This window comes from Diadema antillarum, unplaced genomic scaffold (genome assembly GCF_040938485.1).
Source record: "Diadema antillarum isolate AM-2024a unplaced genomic scaffold, OU_Dant_1.0 seq00000562_RagTag, whole genome shotgun sequence".
Lineage (NCBI taxonomy): Eukaryota > Metazoa > Echinodermata > Echinoidea > Diadematoida > Diadematidae > Diadema > Diadema antillarum.
In genome coordinates, this window is record NW_027271501.1 from 913,856 (window position 1) to 936,567 (window position 22,712).

The following is a 22,712-nucleotide window of genomic DNA, read 5'->3' on the forward strand; positions in this document are numbered from 1 at the left end:
AATTCGCGCCACTTGGCGGGAGCGATTTGAAGTGTACTGCGCTGCGGTGTACGTGTGTACGGTACGTACGTAACGTGTATTTCGTAATTGGTCAAAGCGCGAACGGGAACCTGCTGAATGAAGAAAAGGTATTCCCGAGTCGTGACTGCCACTGCTGGAGGACGAATATCTGGACTGAAAAGAACGTCTTGGTGGAAGAAGTGAATGAAAAGACGCACAACACAAAATGAACAACTTATTAACTTCTGCATGTCTTGAGGTATGTCACACACGTAAAATTAGTGAGAATGCCTCAGATCCTGATGTTGTTTTGATATCGTTGGTCAACTTGTTGGTGCTTTTGGTGTCTTGGCAGTCTGGCTATGAATCTCAAAATGTTCAATGAGTAAATTTATGACAGCATTGCATTGCATTTGGAAAGTCAAACAGATGTGCCTGATGAATGTGCTATAAAGTGCTGAGTGAAGAAGAAGCATGGATGTAATGTAGGTTCGTGTTAGATCCACATATTCATGAATGACAAAAAACATGAAATTAAAAAGGTGCTAGGACGTAGGATGGATCTCTGTAACCAGGTAACAGTTAAATTAAATTTACGCCACTTTCGCACCTGTTTGTCAAATGATCTCCAAACATGCACAAACCGTAAACTTACTCTGAATATCCAACAGCCTCAAATATTTGCACCTGAGTGAGATTCAAGTCCAGTAGAAAAGGAATTTTTCACCGTTATGACACTTTTCACTTGTCAGAATATGTCAATAGCACTACGCAGCTAGATTCTAACAAACGTGAAACTTAGTTCACTCTGCGATAACTGTGTTGCACAGCCACAGATCAGACAGCACAGCACAGTGTATAAAACATGTTCACGGCAGCTAGCAGCAAGCCCCGCGATTGATCGGAATGGATCTATCTCACAGGGATCTCTCAGAGCAAGTTTTTCTGCACCGATGATATCCTTTAAAGAGATACATGTATTCCTTTTTTCCGCCTTTCTCAGCTTGTACGGAGTCTAGGTATCGATTGATGGAGGATTAAGGTTGCTCGTGTGTGTGTGTGTGTGTGTGTGTGCATGCATGTGCATGCGTATGTGTGAGGGTGTGTGTGCATGAAAGAAGATTGTGAAAAATGTGGTCATATATTTAATACCGGTACAAGGGTGACAAACTATGAAGCATTTTTTTTTTAAAGGCTTGGATTAATGTAGGAAAATGGGGAAAGGATCAAAATAAAAGTAAAGATATTTAAAAAAAAACCTAGAAAAACCTGAAACAAAAGGTTTACAAAATAGAGAGTTCACTAAAAGACAACATAAAGGAAAGCAAGGGAGAAGTGGATATGTTTGAAAAGAAAAGAGGAAAGCAAAGAGAAAAATATAGATTGAAATCAGGCAAGCACTAGGTAGAATTTACAAATTCTAAGAAGAATGAGAGATGAATGAAAACTGGATAAAAGCAAAGTTAATTGGGAAGGAAAGAAAGATCAAGAATTATGCAGGTTGAAAAGGAAATGAAGAAAAGGATTCATTAGAATGACACATAAGAAAGGGCAGTGACATTTAATTGGTGATAACTTCAAAGTTTTATTTGTTCTCACTTTGTAGGCTATCTTCAAAGGTGACCATGTGCAAGCACCAATCCTTCAGTTGCTGGTAAGTGAGATCTTTCTCTTTCTTTTTTCTTTTTTCTTTTTTTTTCCATTTGGGGGGAGAGGAGGGGATTTTTTTGTTTGTTTGTTTGTTGTTTGATTGTTTTTTTGTTTGTATTGAAGAGCAACATATTGAAAAATGAGTACCAGGTACCTCAATGTGGAAGAAAATACACACACAGCAGGTAGGGTGCCTATATTTAAAAGGTAAAGTGTGTGTCATGCCATAAGGTGTCAACATTGAAGGATTTCCTGCCATTTTTTAAACATTTCCCACATCCTTCATCCACAGGCTGTCAAGAAAAATCGTTATTTCTCTCCTTTTAAAGCATTGCTTCAGAATATCACTGTCAGATGTTCCCTTTTAGAATCAGATTACCTGTATGAATCCCACACTCATATTCCATAGTGTTTCACTGTTCCTTTAGTACGGTGGGTGTATAGTCCACAGATTCCTACCTGAGAAATTTCCTTTGCATCGTGACTAACATGGAATGACGAGCTACATCTCCGCTTTTTGTTCCCAGGCCTGCAAGAAGATGAATGCTGCCCCCAGTGGCAAGACTATCGACCGATACAGACTTCTTCTCTCAGATGGAGTCAATAGCTGCACAGGTACAGTAACTTACCCATGTTAGTGTTAACATTTCAGCACAAAAACAAATTCACTTGACCAACAAGACTCACTGATAGAACCTATGAATATCACGCGCTCTTGTATGTGTAATACAAATAAAGTGTGATACTTCTGTCTTCTATCTCTTTTTGTCAGTTACAAATTCAACTGTCTTCAGAGATGAAATAATGATCAGATTTTGTGTAAAGTGAAGATATCTTTATTAAGCCCTGAATTGATAGCTTGCTTCAGTTCAATGCTATTCTCTGTCATGCATTCTGACTTTTCTTGGAGGAAGATATTTTTTGTGTGTGAACTGGGCACCCAGTCTCGCAGGCTGATGCACACTTTTTTGCTGTTGCATTTCACATTCTCCCATTCAGCCATGTTGGCCACCCAGTTGAATCAGATGGTGGAGAGTGGGGATCTTGATGTCAAGGCGGCTATGAGACTCAAAAACTACTCCTGCAACCCCATTGCAAACGACAGGTTAGTTCGTGTATACGCCATATATTTAGCGAGTCTTAATTTTTCGCGAATCAGGACTTCCTGACAATTTTGCGAGTGGTTAGATTTGCGATTGTGTAGTACGGTACGGAACGAAGAACTGTATGTGTGAACATCGCATTTATGTTGGCATCAGAGTTAAACTTTTTACTTATTTTTGAATTCACAAATAGGGACCACCTCACGAAATTCGCAGAAACAAAAACCTTGCGAATATTCGGAGTATACAGTGCATATTAGCAAGATTTATTCCTGCCATCATATTTCTCCATTTGCAATACAGCCAAAGACGAAACGGGTTCCGAGAAATCCTTGTACGAATATGTTGATTCTTTAATAACTATATATTTTCATGGAGAAAGACACTGTGGTTAGGAAATGTGCATCTTAAATGGCAACCTGTGAGCTATCTTGTCTCCGTTAAGACAATGTGAAATGACTAGTAGCTTGTTTTTGATTTCTTGTTTTTTTTTTGGGGGGGGGACATGTATACTGCACAATTTCATTGCCGATATATTTCTAGTGACATGGTAGTCTAGCCCTGTCAGCTCACTTTGCACCAGTGCAGACATGACTGATACATAATGTTACATGAGGCTTGGGATACTGACTTTGCATCTGCCTATCAACTATTAGAGTTAATATGTGATGTAAAGTATACAACAACTACTGTAAAAGTGGATATTTTCGCGCGACCAATTTCTTGTGCTCGGCTGGGCAAGAAGAGTTTCACATGTTTTTAATTCCGCTGAATCAAGATATCGACTACTGGAACATACGGCAAGCAAAAATATTTCCATGCTTTTATATTCGCACTAGTTTCTGGTTGTGCAAAATGCGCAAAAATTTTAACACTGCGAAAATTTCAACTTTTACAATACATGTAACTGTAAAGGGGGCTTATTTCTCATCTATGAGTAGACATAATGGAATTCCAGGCTATGATACCAACTAAGGCCACTGAGTACTGACATCGTGCTGTTTCCTGTATGTGAAAGACAGTGAATACTAGGATGACCCTTCTGCCCCCCTCTTTTTTAGACGTGTCATTGTTGTCCTTGACCTGGAAGTGGTCAAGAAGGGTGGAGAAATAGGGGTCACTCTGGGAAACCCCTCACCGATATCAGCAACTGGTCAAACGTCCCGACCCGCAGGAGGTCAAGGTATGTTACACTTCTACGTCATAAGAAGATTCATAAGATATTGGTCAGTGGAAAAAGTTTTGGAATTCTTTGCGCTTAGCCTAGATATTAACTTCCATTCAAGTCAATAATCTAATAAGTTGTCTAAATGTCATATGAACATTTGTATATATTTAGAACTTCAGAAAAATATCTCAGGTATTTTAAACAACCCATCTGATGTGTTTCTGTTTAGTTTTTTCACCATGTTTCCATATTGAAAGTAATATTTTATCAACAAAAGTTTCATTCATTCCCTGCTCTTGTTTGTGTTAGTGTGTGTGTGTATTGTGTGTGTAGTTTTTCGTCATAGTGGTTTTTCAATTTTGCCTCATCCATCTGCGTAGAAGATTGGATATTCTATGTATTTTATACGATCTATTCCTAGATGACTTGATCAAGATATAACAAAAAATGATATATCATTCTGTAGATGTGATGACAAATTGCAGTTTCCGTCAATCAAATCTGAAAGGATATTAATTGTTATTTTATCACTGATCACTATCTTATAAATGTTTATATAATGTAGAAAAACCTTTGCCTTGTTTTGCAGCAGCCCCCCAGGCCCAGCCCCAGACAACAAACCAGCAGCCATTAGGAGCCCGGCCTACCAACTATGGAAATGCAGGTGAGTAGAGTTGGTGCAAATATGTGACCCGCTACAACAAAATGATCCTAAAGTCGGGCGAGGTCGATTGTTTGAAAATTGCATGATATAATCCCCTAATCTTTCTGCTTTAAATTGATATATAACACATTTTATAAAAATAATCGGCTGCGGAGATATCGATGTTTAAAAGAGAGCATGTCGAGACGTCTGGAAAATCACTGTTTCGAGAAAAGCGCCCTAAAGTCTTCCTTTCGACGCAATCGTGATCAAGGGACACGCAAGTCAGTTTTCACCTCTGGACAATAGAAGGTAAGCCCTAGCAACCCCCAAAGAGTTCATTCAAGCACATCAGCGTCGGCGGTCTCCTCACCAACCAATCAGTGACCAGGATGTGAGAAGCGGCTGAGCATAGCGCACCCCGCCCGCACGCACCAGTCGACTGGGCAGTGTGCGAGCTTCACGCTTCGGTTAGCAGCAAGCAGCAAACTGACCAATGAGATCACTCTGGTCGTTGTTAGGGGCGGAACCTATCTGTGGCGCTCAATCCAAATTTTCGAACCAGTGTCTGCTTCGTTGACACGCCAAAAGACATGGCTCAGAAGAGCGCTATGTTTTTATCTTTCCTTTCATCATTTTGCTTCAAAATTTTGACAGATGATAGAAGACATGTTAGACTCCAATAATATATCAAAATCAGAAAATCGTAAGTTTTGACCAATTTTAATGCTCTGACTTCAAACTCGATTTTCACGGCTTCGACCGTGCGCGACTTTAGGACCTTTTTGTTGTAGCGGGTCACATATTTAGTAATACTGACCTTTTCTAAATCTGCAACTTTGAACTGGCTTGTTAGTCTCAATGCTTTGGGAATGACACATGTAGAAAACGATAAAGGTAAATACATGACTTGCCTCTGACAAAATACAAAGACAGATGTGCATTCTAAATGATGTTCTGAAGGCGTATGTGAGATGTCTGATAACAACACAGGACAGTTGCCATCTTTGACTCTGTCCAATACATGATGACCAACCAGTTATATGTCTAGCAAGACTTCCAACATCAAAACTGACTTTCATGCCATAGAAGAAGGAGGTTAGTGAAGGTAGAAACAGTAATTTTAGATTGGCAGTTGCTAATGCTCTTGACCAATTATAATTAAGCAATTATTCTGATTATCAAAGACATGCTTGAAATAGAATGCTTAGGCACAGTCTGCTCTTCACCCAGTATTCTAATGTGTTAAACTATAACTGTATAAGCTTTTCGTGAGGGTTTAATTTTCGTGAATTTCGAGAATCGCAATTGGACCGCAAATTTAACAACACGCAAAAATGCTGCCATGCACCAGGGTAATAGTGCCTTTACAATAGCCTCGATGTCAATTCGCAAAAACGACATCTCACAAAAATATCTGTACGCGAAAATAACAGCTTATACAGTGGCTTAGGTAGGTGAGATGTTTGGTTTAAAAAACAGAAACAGTAAAAGATATAAAGTGCACATCAAGACACGGCACAGTCCAAAGGCAGGCCAACCGGCACTAGCGTGTCGAAACTGACAGCCTTCAATCTCTACCGTGATCTGTTATCAGGAAACGTGCAGTCGATGCCGAACAGGAACCAGGGCGGGTCCTTCTACGGCCAGAGCAACGGGTCCTCCTCCACCTCTCCACCAAACAAGAAGGTCCAGCCCATCTCCAGCCTCACCCCCTACCAGAACAGGTACTCTTTAACTCTTTATGTGCTTTGAGTGCTGATTGACACAGAAAACCCCATAGTGTTGTATACTGTCCAAAGTCCCTGAGACAGAAAGGATCAAGACTCTTCTGGAATTGCCGACCATTCACATGGGGGAAAAAAAGACCATTGAAAATCCAGAAATTGAATGCGAGAAGCTCAGGCAAAAACACAAATCTTAGTCCTTAAATGATATTTGTTGTTGTTGTGTATTTAGAGCTTGTTGAGAGACAAAATGCTGATTTTAAATATGAACTTCTTCTTGAACATATATACAATTTTGTACTGCATATTCCTTAAATAAAATGTCAGTTCCACCTAAAATCTGAACTGTACATTCACACCTCGCATGTCACTCCTGACTTGAGGAGATCATGCAAATCTTTTGTGGCACATACAAAGTAATTCCAGAATTACTCTGTGTCAGAAAATTCAAGCAATTTTTAAATCCCTACCAACTGAGAGCTGTGAAAAAAAAAATGCTTGTAGATCTGTCATCCACATTGATAAAAAATTTTGAACCCGGGAGTTTACATTTATGCCTTTTTAGCTCACCTGAGCCAAAGGCTCAAGTGAGCTATTGCGATCGCCCTTCGTCCGGCGTCCGGCGTGCGTCGTCCGTCGTCCGTCGTCCGTCGTCCGTTGTCCGTCGTGCGTAAACTTTTTCATTTTCATCTTCTTCTTGAAAACCCCAAGACCGATTTTCATCAAACTTGGCAGGTAGCATCCCTAGGGGGTTAGGAACTCAATTTGTTAAAATGGGCACCATGCCCCACCCAGGGGGGCCCCAGGGGGGCCCAAACCCCCCAAAATTAAGGAATCTGTAAAAATCTTCTTCTCTAGAACCAGAAGTGATAGAGCTAAGTTAATACTATGAGTTAGTACATTGATGACTGTAGTTTCAAGTTTGTTCATGGCAGAATCAGGGGTGCCCCCCTTGGGACCCAGGGGAGGGGGGTGGGGAAGGGTTCTAATGGGGCCTAAATTGTACATTTTCATCTTCTTCTTGAGAACCCCATGACCCATTTTCACCAAACTTGGCAGGTAGCATCCCTAGGGGGTTAGGATCTCAATTTGTTAAAATGGGCACCATGCCCCACCCAGGGGGCCCCCAGGGGTCCCAAACCCCCCAAATGAAGGAATCTTTATAAATCTTCTCTAGAATCAGAAGTTATAGAGCTGAGATAATACTATGAGTGAGTCCATTAATGACTGTAGTTTCAAGTTTGTTCATAGGAGATCCAGGGGTGCCCCTCTTGGGTAGGGGGGGGGGGGGGGGTGGTGGGAAGGGTCCAAATGGGGGCCTGAATTGTACATTTTCATCTTCTTCCTGAAAACCTCATGATGGATTTTTGTCAAACTTGGCAGGTAGCATCCCTAGGGGGATCTCCATTTATCAAAATGGGCACCATGCCCCACCCAGAGGGCCCCAGGGGCCCCCAATCCCCCCAAATTAAGGAATCTTAAAAAAATTGGGCCCTATTGTACATTTTCATCTTCTACTTGAGAATGCCTGGTCAAATTTTGGTAGAGCTGTGAATAATTTAGATTAGTGACTGCGTGAAAGGTGAACTTGCGATACTCAGGTGAGCGCTAGACCCGCGGGTCTCTTGTTTACGGATATAATTGCTTTGATTTCTTTTCATTGCTCCTGATATATAAAGAGAGAATCTTTATGCAGATTCAAGAAAATATGATTTTGTTGTCTTTGTCGTGTCTGAAACATACAGGAGCACTACACAAGTGATATCATTCCTCAATTAAGTCAGCCGTTTTGTATCTGCTATTTGATGATACAAAAACAGCTTTCGTTCATTCAAGCAGTCTTTCTTGTTGATTGTCAGACTTTCCAACATGGATGATCGCTTGATGTCTGTTGGCTTCTGCCGTTGTACGTATCCTAAACATCTTTGGGTTTAAAATCTTTTTCAAGATGGACCATCAAGGTGCGTGTGACAAACAAGACGGCAATCCGCCAGTGGAGCAACGCCCGAGGGGAGGGCAAACTGTTCTCCATGGACCTCCTGGACCAGTCAGGCGAGATCCGCTGCACAGCGTTTAACCAGACCGTGGACAAGTTCTATGACTTGATGGAGATTGGAAAGGTGGGGCAAATAATGTTGATACATGTAGTTCCAGCTTGATATAAGAAAGGGAAACTTTTAACTCGTTGAGGATGGTTTGATTTTGATACAACACGCATTTCCCATAGACACCTGCCCAAGTATACTCGTGACTCGTCCTCAACAGGTTAATATGCCCACCAGATAATGTGTTAGAGTTATGCATCCTTGTACCTGGCCACATTTTTTGATATTAGAAACTCAATATATCTTGATAGAGCTAAAATGTATAGATTATAAAAAAATTGTTCCACAAATATGATCAGAGTTTATTATATTTTTTGTGTTTTACTTTATTATGGCTGTGGGCCAACATCCTAGGCCAAAATATCTCATTTCAACAGTAATTTTTAAGTTATTTGATACATTTTGTCGGAATTGTACAATGATGTAAGAATGCTGTTGGTGTGAATAAATAAATGAGGAAATGATGAATTTGTACACTGAAAAAAGAAGAAGTTGTGACTGTGTTGTACATAAATTGTTCATAATGTGATTACTGTACATTGATGTTTTAGAATACAGGACTTTTTTCCTTTTAATACTTTTGAAGAAATTAAGTATGTTAATAAAAGAATTTCATGACCTTTGCCCCCATCCCAGGTGTACTTCCTGTCCCGTGGCTCCCTCAAGCCAGCCAATCGCCAGTACACCTCCATCAACAACGAGTACGAGCTGACTTTGAACAATGACACGGCGATCGAACCATGCGTGGAGGAGGACGTCTCTATTCCCTCTGTCCAGTTTGACTTCAAGAGCATCGGGACCCTCGAGGACACCCCAGAAGATTCCATGATTGGTATGGTTTTCAATTTACAATATCAGTCATTCACAATGTCTGTCACCGAACCTTCATGCTAAAGACTCCTCTCTTTCTTTCTTTTTTAAATGACCAATGATTCTTTCAAAGATCACCAAAATCAGAATAAAAAAAGTAATGCAAGCAAAGGGAAGCCGACCAGAAATAGATATAGCATGAATGAAAAAATGAGCAAAGAATAAGATCCTGTTGGAATCCCATTTTCCTTTCTCATTTTTCATTCAAATTAGAATTTGGCCCTTCAGTCACTTATCTCATTGTATTGCTGTTTTAGAATCCAGGAGGATGTTATTGTAATGTTTTGATTCAATGCTATATAAATATTCTTCATTATTGTCATTTTTACTCCTATGCTATTTTTGCGGTGTCTGATAATCAGGCATGGCACTGCTTTCAGGGTAATGACTCTGTAATCTTTATTTTGGCATGTTACAGTGACAAAGTGTAAATGTAAATCCTCCTAACCGCTCAGATGTGATCGGCGTGTGCAAGAACGTCAGTGACGTCTCCTCTGTTACCATCAAGTCGTCCAACAGGGAGGTCAGTAAGCGGGCACTCCAGCTGGTGGACGATTCTCAGAAGGAAGTGTCCCTCACACTGTGGGGCAAGGAGGTCAGTGTCGGTCACCTTTCTCTCCCACTTGTGATTTCATACACCTCTACTGTAAAAGTGGATATTTTCGTGCGACTAATTTTTCGCGCTTGGCCGGGTAAGAAGAGTTTTGCGTGTTTTTAATTCTGCGGAATCAAGACATCAACTACTGGAACATATGGCATGCAAAAATATTACGCGTTTTTATTTTCGCTCTAGCTTCTGGTTGGGCGAAATGCGGGAAAATTTCCACTTATAAATTATCTTGCAAAACTCAATCTAACACACATAGTACTTACATTGTCATCTTGCATATTTACAGCATGGTTTGCCAATCTGCATTTTGTGTTTTGTTGTTGTGTGTGTTTTGTTTTTGTTGTTGTTTCTCAATATTTAGATTACAAATCTTGATTTTCAAGGATGTTCTGAATAGTTTTTTTGCCACACCCAGAGATGTCAAGTGCAAAGTAAAATTACATAAAAATACTGTTTTTCCACCAAAAGTACCGGTACACCTTTTCAACCCTCAGAATACTGCAGTGCTGTTTACAAGGTTGGAATTCGTGAACACCACCTAACTAATGCTTACCTGGGTTTGATATTGTACTAGAGGCACTGTTTAGATTGACTTGTGAATGACCTATGATTTTCATTGTTGTCAGCAATGAGAGCAGATGTCGTAGGATTGTGACCATCTGCATGAGAATTTCCCTATTCCGTTTTAAAAACTTGTGAAAGATGTTTTGAAATGTAATCTTTCTCCTAGTCGTCGTTACCCTCCTCCCCTAGTTCTGGGCACAAATATTTTGTATGCAAAGTTTCATTCTATGATGCCATGCTCCTTCATAATGATTTGCTGTGTGTTATGTTTGCTCCTGTGTCTGTTTGTCTGATTGTGTTTCTCATTTCTCTTTGCCAGGCTGAAGAGTTCGATGGAACAGGAAGCCCGGTGATTGCTGTCAAAGGGGCGCGCCTCTCCAGCTTCGGGGGACGCTCTCTCTCCGTGCTTCAGTCCAGCATCTTCCAGGTCAATCCAGACATCCCCAGAGCACATCATCTCAAGGGATGGTAGGTGGTGCTTAGAGCCCCCCCCCCCCCCCCCCCCCCAAAAAAAAAAAATGTATTGGTGTAACGCAAGGCCACCCCCTCCCCCCCCCCATAAAAAAGTTGTGTTGGTATTACACGACTAACCCTAAAAATGTCCCTGACCCTAGAGTTTTCGAAAAAACATTCTTCGCTATCGCGATCACGATAGCACAATATTTCAATATCGATAGTGCAATCGTGCGTTCGCCATCTCTTCCCGTATTTCGCTGGTTCTCATTGGACTTTCACAACTTTCATCTTTTTTTTTGTGAGTTATCCGCTTGTTTTTATTTGATCTGCATGACTTTTTTTCTTAGAACATTTGATTGTTTTCACAAGTTGTTTTTTTTTTGTACTTCACCATATGGAGTCATACAGTGTTCACTGCAGAAGTATGGCAGTAAAATAGTAAAAAGAAAAAAAGATCTACCTACCTTCCCTATTTTCATATGGCCCGTTACGCCAATACAACTTTTGAAAACTTTTGCAAAGTTTGAGTGGTATTCAGCCCACTTAAGGAATCCCAAAATCTGAATGGCTGAAAGTTTTTCAGAGAATCACATCATCTGATTTGTTCAAACATAGTTAGCTAATTGTGAATTAACCAGAATTAATCCAATTTGATGCCTTAGAGCAGCTAACAGTTGCCATCTCGATTCTGTCATCTGCCTCTAGGTACGACAGTGAGGGTTACTCCCAAGAGTCGCAGTCCATCTCGTCGAAGCAGGGCGGCGGTGGAGGTGGCTCAGGCACCAACTGGATGAACTTCCATGACGTCCACGCCCAGAATTTGGGTCAGGGAGAGAAGGTAAGGGATACCACTGCCATCCTCAGCGGGTTGTATTGAAGAGAAAAACCACTTAATGTTGACTGTCACTCTTAAAGGGTGTGTACAGTTCTGGTCGAGGTGAGGATTTAGCTTTTAACATTTTGCGAGATATTCGGAAACCACTCTATGAGAGTGTCATAGAGCATGCAATTCTAAGGGGTATCAAAAGTTTATTTGATGAAAATTGGTTTTGAAGTGGCCGAGATATCCAAAAACAAGGTGAAACAAAGAGATCCTAATAAAGTTGTGGCCTGTAGTCTTTTATTATTATCACTTTTTTGGATATCTCAGCCATTAGAAAACCAATTTTTCATCAAATAAATGTTGAATCCTTCTTAAAATTACATGCTCTGTCATATTTCATAAGAGGTTTCTCATTATCTCACTTAGGAATGTAAAAAACATGAATCCCCACCTCAACCAGTACTGTACAGCCCCTTTAAAGTATACTGTATACTCCATATATTTCGCGAGTCTAAATTTTCGCTAATCTGGAATTCCCAAAGATTTCGTGAGTGGTTAAATTCGCGATCGTGGAATCCTGTACTGAATGGAGAAGTGTAAGCGCGTACATCACATTCACATCGGGATCAGAGTCAATATTTTCGCGTGTCTTTAATTTCGCGAATAGCACTCGAGTCGCGAAATTCGCGAAAATAAAAACCTCGTGAAATATTTGGCGTATACAGTAGTCAACCGGCTACGACGGTGATGGTTTCATTAAAAGCAAATAAATGAAAATGAGGAAAATTATTGGAATTTTACTACTTTCATATATTCTTGACCTTTTTCTTTTTCATGTATGACTCAGTGGATAAAAGTTTTAAGCATTGAAGCTTTTAAGCTTTTGTATGTGATATGATTAGTTTTCCTCTTTGCTTTTGTCGTGATTCATGTTATTAATTGGAGACCATTATACAGAGTAACCTGCACCCAGAAATATTCTTTAATTAAAAGTATTTATCTCTTCCCCTTGCAGCCTGACTACTTCACAGTAAAGGGAACCGTTTTGTTCGTGCGCAAAGAAAACTGCATGTACACAGTGAGTATAAAGCAGCCCTCCAAGCCTCATGAAATAAATCCAGTTACGACAAGAGGAATGGGTTGTTATAAAATTGAATGCTTACGAGAGATAAGAGTGATGGTGATGCTTTGTGGTCGATAACTTTATGTTTTTGTGTAAGATGATAGTTCTTGGCACAAAATGCCATCCAAGCTTCCTTGTCCTTTGAACTGATGTTTAGATCAACTTGCTAAGGGTGCAACCATATACAATCGCAACTGATTTGTCAATCAGTGGCAATGTAAACATCTCGACGGAAGAATTTCTTGAATTTAAATAAGTACGCAGTACCTGCTGCATGCTATAAGGATTAGAACCAACACTTGCTGTCGGGCGGAAGCTCGGTGGTTTAGTGGGGATGACGCCTGTCCGGAGATCAGGAGGTCATAGGTTCGAATCCTGCTCGAGTATGTACGCCCATGATTTCTTTTATCATGGCTACTACTAAAACACTGATCAATTTCAGTGCTTATTTACATCAATGTAGGGCAATTTGTCAATCAGTTGCAAAGTAAACATCTTGAGGGAAGAATTTCATGAATTTGAACAATATACAAATAATGGATGTTTATGAGTGCAATGGACAGAATATTTCATGAGGTGAAAGATGAAATGATCCATTCAACGAGGTGTAGCCGGATCAATGATTTCATCTTTCACCGAATGAAATATTCTGTCCATCGCATGAATTAAAAACATTTATTATCTATACAACACCTAAAATAGATCCTTGTCATTTGATGTTTTATGAACTTAGAAACAAGAGAGAATGTGCGGGATCTGAGATCGAGAGAGTGCTCACTGAGCGCTTTACGCTCGCAAGCGCACTGTCGCATACACACTAAAAATGCAAGCGTTTTACATGCATAGTGTGCCCGGGCTCTCAGCGTGCGTGCAATGGAGCAAATCATATGGTTCCAAGATTGCATGGTAAATGGAGCCACAATTGCACGAATGATGCTGTAATAGTAAAATGGGACGAATGATCAATAGCAAACAACAAATCAAATGACGAGGATCTATCTAAGAGGTGTTCTATAAAACTGTATGAATTCTCCTTCTCACCATATCTCATGAATGTCTCTATGGCTTTTAAACATTTGCACATTTTTTGCCAATTGCTGCAATGCAGTTGCCATAACAACCAAATATGTCCAGAGTTGATTTGTTTTGCCACTGCCACTGTCTTATAAATGCACCAATTACAAAATGCCCGTGGTGTACATCTATGTTTTTGTGGATTGAACAGGTACAAATGGTCAATTTCTGTCTGTACCCTGTGAACAATGCTGCCCTCTAGTGGTTCAACCATGGCAACTGTGAGCTCATTAAAGATTGTTGATTTATTTCTTACCTATGACACCTGAATAGCTTTAGATGTCAATGTTATTTCAGTAAGTGCTCTTTAGAGGTGTAAGGGTGTTCTTCCTTCATTCAAAAGGAGTAGAACATTTTTCACAAGAGTCCACTGTGGGTTTCATTCATTTTGTGTCAATATAGGCGTGTCCATCGGCCGAGTGTAACAAGAAGGTGTCTGAGAATGGAGACGGATCCTATCGCTGTGAGAAGTGTGCAAGGGACTATCCAAACTTCAAATACAGGCTGCTGCTCTCCGTGAGTGCCACTCACATTCTTACCTTCTCTCCATGATTCTCACTTTCATCCATCCATCCACTTTTTCATTGCTCCATTCATCTGTCTATCCCTCTATCTGATTAAAAGTACATTTACCTGTTTGTCATATCTCCCCTATATGTATATCTTCTTTCAATCAGTCTATATTGATCTATCATTCTAAGCTATCCCATTTGTTTTTAGAAGATAGGTTTTGTCTAATGAGTGAATATTTCAAAATAAATGTACTGTATACGCCGAATATTTCGTGAGGTTTTTATTTTCGGGAATTTTGCGAGTCAGGTGCTATTCGCAAAATTAAAGACACACGAAAATATTGACTCAGATCCTGATGTGAATGTGACGTACGGGTGTACGCTTCTCCGTTCAGTACACGACTCCACGATCGCGAATTTAACCACTCGCGACATCGTTGAGAATTCCCGATTCGCGAAAATTTAAACTCATGAAATATATGGCGTATACAGTACTTGCTGAAACCCCATCCACGAAAGATTTGCAGCTATTTCCTATCCTCAATATTCGTGTGTCACTAGCTTAATCTACCAGAAGCGTAGCTTTCTTATATGTTAAGTGTCCAAAATCCAGATGACTATGGTTTAAATCATCAAGCAAATGCTATCATTTACCTGCAATATTGCAAAAATTACCTCTTTTCTCCGCACAATTTTAAGATTTCAAAATAAGATCAGTTTCAGTCATTTTGCTGGCACAATTTCTTCAAAGAATGCAATGGTACTAGTATTTAATAGTTGAGTGTCATTTATGGGTTCAACTTTAATCAGAAGTTCAAGAATTTGTGTGTGTTGAAATGGTCTGTGTTAAACTGGTTGTGATTGGCTGTTTGTGACTACAGGTGAACCTGGCTGATGCGACAGACAACCAATGGGTGACTTGCTTTCAAGAGACGGCTGAGCAACTTTTGGGAATATCGGCACAGGAGCTGGGCTCTCTCAGAGATCAGGTGACATTGCATTACTATAAACTTTCTCTCATTAAGTCAGACAGATTTAGGTGGTGTTATTTAATCATTAATGTGTCTAGGCACCTAGCTTAACTATCCCAAGAAACTTTCCCTCGTACAGATGTAGGTGGTGTTATTTAACCGTCAATGTTTCCAAGCACCTAGCTTAACTTTCCAAGAAACTTTCCCTCATACAGATGTAAGTGGTGTCCAAGCACCTAGCTTAATTTTCTCAAGAACTTTCCCTCATACAAACGCATGTGATGTTATTTAACAATTAATGTGTCCAGGTGCCTAGCTTAACTTGCCAAGATTTTTTATCAGCATTCACCTATCCATCCAAACTTGACCTGATGGTGGATTAGCAAGCCCACTAGGGTGTAGCACTGTGCCTCAGTGCAACAGGATGGCTGTGGTGACGCAGTAGGGATTAGGGGGATTAGATAATCTCTATTCATTGACAAATACTTTCCGGACATTTCAAGATATGAAAGGGATGGTGTAGTTTTTGTTGAGATGGGGATTCAGGCTTTTTTGTTTTGGGGCTTTTTTGTGAGATGATTAGAAACCACTTTTATGAAATATTAAAGAGCATGCAATTCTAAGAGGAAGTAAAAGTTTTTTTGATGAAAATTGATCATGAAATGGCTAAGATATCCAAACACAAAGCAAATCAAAGTGGTCGTAATAAAAAGTTAATTCCACCTTTTATTAGGACCTCCTTGTTTTTGGATACCTCACATTTGTCACCGCAACCCTTTCTCCCTCATTTACTTCACTGTGCAAACCTTCAAGTAACACATACCTCAGCTACTTTAAAGGTACTAGCCCACATTTGCAAACCCACGAAAATCAAAACTGCATAAAACAGGTCCAATATGACTTCAATTACAAGTTATAACAGTAACATACCTCACCTGTTGCTCTTTGTCTATACCATTCGATAAAAGAGAGAAAATCATCGTTTTAAAATCAATTTTCAAACCGGGTCAACCCGGCCCAAAATCGAATTACGAGCGCGGGCTATAGCTACGTACATGTAACTTACACATGTATCGCATGCATGTAGTACGTACGTGGACTGGAGCTAGCGAGCGTTATACGCATGCATACTGTGCATTTTCATTTATTTTTATGAAAGTAATGGACTAATTGGAACGAAATTTTGCACAGGTGTTACTGCAATCATACCCAAACTCCATGCTAACTATGAGACCAATTGCTGCAGGTTTACAAATGTGGGCTAATACCTTTAAAAACAATTTTTTTATTTTGCATATCTTCATTTCTTTTCTTTCCATAAACCATAAACAACTCTTCAAAGTACTTTACACAGACATAATTGTGTTACATGACGGTGGGCCGAATGCATAAAACAAGCAAATGCTTGTAAGCAATTGCTTCAAGCAAAAGCACAAGCTCATCTAGCTCAAGCAATTTCTTAAATCCATATGCATAACCTTTTGCTTGTGCTTATACCTTTTGCTTGTGCCACACAAGCAATTGCTTGCGTTTTCAACAAAAGGGACGTCACACCTGTGCAAACACAAGAACAAAGGCGGGTGTGACAGCATGTAATTTAAAGGGCGTGTGTGTGCGCAAACATTTCCTGACATAGCAGAAGACCTATGAAATGACACTCATAAATGCACACACAGACGCACACACACATCTATACACACACACACACGTACTGGTTGATTCCCATCACTGCTTCTGGTAGCCCGGATCTGCCAGATCGCATGTGGAGAGAGGTATCCTTGCTCTCCACCGAAGTCAGACATCCTACCTTTTTTTCATCACGTTTTGCGTGCTAACCACTGGACATTCCCGTTGTTGAAACAGAGAAGTTTCTTACACTACTTAGGAGTAATTTCTTATAGATTTATACCACTCCTGCACAAGTGTGATCTTTCTTTTATGAATATGAAAATGACACTTTAAAGGGAACGTCCCAGTTAAGCAAAAGCTCAAGCTCATTTTACAGAGCTTGGAAAATCGTAGGCAATTGCTGGCAAGAACAAGCAAAAGGTATCTTTTATGCATACGTTTTTAAGCAAATGCCTGGTCTCTAAGCAATTGCTTGTGCTTGCTAGCAAGAGCTTCTGCTCGCAAGCAATTTCTTGTTTTTATGCATACGGATTTGAGTAAAAGGCTAGCACAAGCAATTGCTGGCGTTTATGCATCCGGCCCAATGATAATTGAAGCATTCACCCTCATCCAGTCAGAGGCCTTGAATCCAACCTTGTAGTGTATGATGAGACTGCGCTAACCAATCACATTGCTCCGTTTCTATCTGCACAGGGCGAACCAATGGAGAAGGACTTCAACAGGATTTTCCGCGATGCCTGCTTCAACAGCTACATGTTTCGCATGCGCATCAAGATGGAGACGTACAATGTGAGTCTCCCCATCGGTCATCAGATAGCCATGAGAATAGTGACCACTGTCTCCTATGCAAAGTGAAATTCCACTCCATTTTCAACTTTACTTTGACAATCAAAGCCAAGTCACAAAATGTTAGAAGTGTCATTAAGAAAACTAAAAATCAGAGATAAAATGAGAAAGTCCTTGGATGTCAAGGTTCAGATTATTTTGTAGAATAAGAATATTGGTTGAAACCAAATATGCAAATTACTAGTACCCCTTAAGTGGAAAAAAAGACAGAAAATGAGAACATAATTGGATGTCAAAGTTCACACGATATTGTAGAACAGCGATGTTGGTTGCAGCCAATTGTGCAAATTATCACTATGACTATGATCTGGAATTGAAATCAAGATTTGGCAAAGCCACAGAAGACAAAATCTACTTAAAAACAAATTTGCAGTATGCAGAGTTTGATGCTGAACTGTTGCCACTGCCTGTCAGACATCAACATCTTGTGGTCCCCGGCCTGCAGTGGCCTCTTAGCCAGGGCAATCTATCTTCATTTTATAGTCTCTAGGAAAGGAAGACCACTGCATGGTTGGTCTTCCCACATTACCAGGATCTTACAGAGCAGGATTTATTGTTGGTCTCCATCTCCCTTTGTACCCCCTCCCCCCCCTTGCAGGAAGAGGCTCGTCTGAAGTGTACCTGTATGAATGCCACGCCCCTCAACGTGAAGGATTACACGAAGAAGCTACTAGATGACATCAGACACATGGCCACGGCATAGAGTGACCCTCGCCCCCTCCGATGCCTTCGAGTGCGGGGTCTGGGTTCTGACGAGCGTTCTCCTCTCTTCCATGTGGTAGTTTTTTTTCTCTGAAGTTTAACAAGGTTACATCATCCAAGGACTGTTACTTTCTGGAAACGTTATACTTTTATCAGATAGTGAAAACGGGCAATTGATGTCGGACATCAGTCTCAATCAGGAGACATACATGCATGAAACAAATGACTGATTTGATACAATTGTACCAAACTTTTGAAAGGAGATATATGCAGTATTAATGAAATGATATTCTCACATTCTCACCAAGTAATTTGCAAGCCAGAATGTACCATCCTGTTAAAAGCCAGGAAGGGAAAAAAAATCTCCTATAAGCACAACATTCATTGTTCCTGGGTAGATCATAAGTGCTCTTTTTAACCCCCCCCCTTTTTTTATGCCTCCGCCCAAAGTGTGCCGGAGGCATTATTTTTCTTCTTCTTTTGAATAAATTTCAAAAACATTGAGGTGAAAGCGAAATTTGTTATATCATAGAAATACTTTGTGCTATTTTTGACACTTCTGTCAAGTCAAATTTTACAGGGACATTGAAGTACTTTTATGTGTTGTGACATCAATTAACAGATGAATGCAGAGAGTATTGACACTTCAGAACCATCAGGTTGTACAAACTTGAGTGTGCTCGGAAAAAGAAAAAGAAATATTATCAGAGTGATCAAAGAGCCACTTTCGTGTATGCAGTGAAGTATCTGTTTCTAAGTGATGAATCCAAGAATATTTTTTTTTTTTTTTTTGTCATTATGAAGAGTACTAGTAGAGTCTGATAACCAGCTGGGCAGAAACGTCATCTACAACAAGAAATGACCCTTTGGGTTTTCATTACCAAATGTCATACAGGGTGTAGAAAGAAAAACTGACACAATATACTTCTATGTCAAGACGATGGTTTCTTTTAATAATTCACTCTAAATGACATCATAAGACAGCCATGTATATGATGCCGGCTTCCTTTCCTGTGTTCATATCATGATTTATATTACTACCAGCATAGAAGGTTATTGCAATTTATGCAGCTCTCATTTTGCTTACGTGTTGCTATCCTGTAGTTTCCCTTTAACTTAGAAGATTTTCTACTTCACTTTTGTTTGCATGTTTCTTTAACTGGTTTTACAGCTTGCTTTATTACTCTCAAACGATCATGCATTCCTATCTAAATGAATTAATAAACAAATAGAATAGGTGTAATGATAGAAAGAACAGTCATACAATTGTATCGTTTATAAATGTTTGTTTTGAACCTGAAACTGAGTGAAAGTCGTTACCAAAACATGAATTTTCACATGTGGTGAAACTTGTGCGGGATATGTAAATTGCATTGTAAACATGTCACCTATGTAGCTTCCTTTGACCTTTAAATAAAGGAACATTTTGCAAAACAAACTAGTTCTGATTTATTGTTTGCAGTTCAGATACCCCATTGCAATTGTGCAGCAACCAGCCAGCAAGCTGCTGTTAGAAGGTCGCATGAGCTCCATTGTTGTGTGTACACTGTACCTCGCAATGTTTTGAAGAGAGAGAGCATTGTATGTGTACACTGTACAGAGTGGTGTAGCGCTCACACGGGTAAATATTTCTCCATAGAGACGTGTGTTAAAATTTAAATTAAAAAAAATTCTGTATAGCTGGGAGAAATGAGGTGTTTCATCTTTGGTAACCTGAAAAAGTGAGGTATACCCTTTCATCCATCAAACTTCAAAGGGGGGTTCTTTATCTCAAACTCTGTCCAAGGGTTTGCAAAGCCAGACTTTGAGTTCTTTTTACTAAAAACATCACATATTTTGTGTACATGCACCCAATCAAATATAGTCCCTTCAAATTCCATGAGAAAAGCTTTCATCTTCCAACCAAAATGCAGTTTGTAGAGGAATTCATACTCGATATCTGCAGCTATTCAGTTTCTGCCAAACTGCCTTTTCTGATTTTTAATTAATTTTTTTCTTCATTTATTTTAGTATCTTTGGTACAATTTTGTCATGCAGTCAGGGATATTCCATTTTATATTTTGGATCAAAAATGCATCCTCTAGTGATTGGTTGAAAGAGCTTCGCGTGATCATAGGTATTTTCAGCTATGTCAGAATGTTGACACTCCATAAATTACTATTTGCAAAATGATGTCACAAGCAATTCTGAAATTGTGCGCACCTTTGTACCTGTCACTCTGTGTAATGTTACATTTTTTAACAAACAATTGTGACGTAACAGAGCAATTCTGACATCGTGCACTGCATGCGCCGTACTGTCACTCTTTAAAATGTAACTATTTCTAACAAAACAATTATTACGCCACAAAGCAATTTTGACATTGCGCACTGCTCATACCGTCACTCTGTGAAATGCATCAATTTTTAACAAAACAATCGTAACGTCATAAAAACAATTCTGACATTGCGCATTGCTTCGCACCGTGCGTGCATCGCGGCTCTGACATCGTGCGCTGCTACATGCTTCTTATGGTCAATGTAGGATTCCTACACAACATCACATCCATCGTACGACTTCTCGCTTTGCATCCCCCCCCCCCACCTTTTCCCTTCTTTTGTTTAAATTTTTGATCCAAAATATAAAACAAATATACTTTGCCTAATTTCGAGTTTCTTGTTAAAACTATAGGCCTCGGTGCCTCCAAAAGAACTATTCACTTCGGGTCTGCGCCCCTCAGTGAATAGTTCTTTTGGAGTCACCTCTGCCGATAGTTTTAACAAGAAACTCTCAAGGCAAAGTATATTTGTATAATATTTACAGGTGTGAGCCATGGTGTGAGCACTGTATGGGCTCTGGCATTGTATGTGTGATAGCGCCCTCTCTATGCAGTGCTTGTTTAGCATAATTCTCACAATGTACCAAGGTAAACATGGCTACATCGGTTTTCCACATGTACAGCACTTTCCTTGATTCCATCTGAATAAATGGTGAGTGTGTGTGTGTGGGAGGGGGGAGGTGGAGTGCATGTGCAAGTGTGTGTTATGTGTTCTGTTTAAATGTTTACTGTATAAGTGGACATTTTCACAGTGTTGAAATTTTCGCACAACCAGAAACTAGCGCAAAAATGAAAGTACACAAATATTTTAATGTCTTGATTCTGCGGAATTAAAAACATGCAAAACTCTTCTTATCTGGCCAAGCGCGAAAAATTAGTCGCGTGAAAATATCCACTTTTACAGTAAACTATAGATTCTGTGCATATATGAATTGTGATCAAGCAGTGTTCACGAGTGGAATATGTAGGCCTACGTGCACTTTGTGTGTTTGTGCATGTGATATAATTTAATATATTAATATAATTTCTACACCACTGAACACGACCACTGAACTAAAGGATAAAAAAAAATAAGGAAAATACTTGCTCATGTATATTCATAATGATATGTAAGTGAAGAATAAAATATGGATAGGTTAGAGAGAGATGACACATTGATCGACCAGATCAGATGTGTCTGGGTGTGTGTGTATTTCTGATGGGGGAAGTGATTGTGAAGTCTTTTCTTTCACATGAAAGTACATTAGTATAGAAGACAGGAAACCAAACTATTTCCAAAATCTGTATCACATTCATTAAACAAACATATCCGATGGGTTGACAGCATTGAATGTTGTGCTATGATGAAAGAAAAAAAAATGCTTTACAAAAACTCCCTCCAAATCAAAAGGTTTGAGTAAAATCAATGATAGTAAATTGAAAAATTTGCAAACAGAAAAAATTGGACAAGTAATATATATATATCTTTCATATGGCTTCCACTGTTGACCTTCAAGTTGTTTTTCTCAGGTCTCGTTAGCATGGATTTGAGAAAAAAGATATCCCAGTCTACCTGTTGTGCTTAAAAGCTGATGCCAAAGTCAATAATATGGTCTTGAAGAAAATGCAGCGACATAAAACAGTTATATTTGAGCAGTGGAGCAAATAGATGATGTAAAAAAAAAGAAAACTGATTGAGCAATATTTAGAATGAAATAATGAGAAGAACAATATATGTCATTAAGGATGTCACAGTCCAAATTCTTTTTCATAAAAGACTGGTCGAATACTTTGCTGATCTCTCTCGACATTGTTCTTAGCAGAGCCCCACTCCTACACT

The 22,712-nt window shown here is 39.5% G+C and overlaps 1 protein-coding gene across 1 annotated transcript; it reads left to right on the forward strand.

Moving 5' to 3' along the window:
- Positions 1 to 557: 557 nt before the first annotated feature.
- LOC139735017 (replication protein A 70 kDa DNA-binding subunit-like) lies at positions 558 to 18,947 on the forward strand. Its single transcript, XM_071645790.1, has 17 exons — positions 558 to 575; positions 1,607 to 1,654; positions 2,178 to 2,265; positions 2,650 to 2,755; positions 3,815 to 3,936; positions 4,511 to 4,585; positions 6,162 to 6,291; positions 8,240 to 8,411; positions 9,033 to 9,228; positions 9,722 to 9,861; positions 10,760 to 10,908; positions 11,602 to 11,734; positions 12,735 to 12,797; positions 14,319 to 14,432; positions 15,310 to 15,417; positions 17,722 to 17,817; positions 18,473 to 18,947. Exons 1-17 carry the CDS (start codon positions 558 to 560, stop codon positions 18,575 to 18,577), a joined length of 1,863 nt encoding a protein of 620 aa, XP_071501891.1. The 3' UTR covers positions 18,578 to 18,947.
- Positions 18,948 to 22,712: the final 3,765 nt, after the last annotated feature.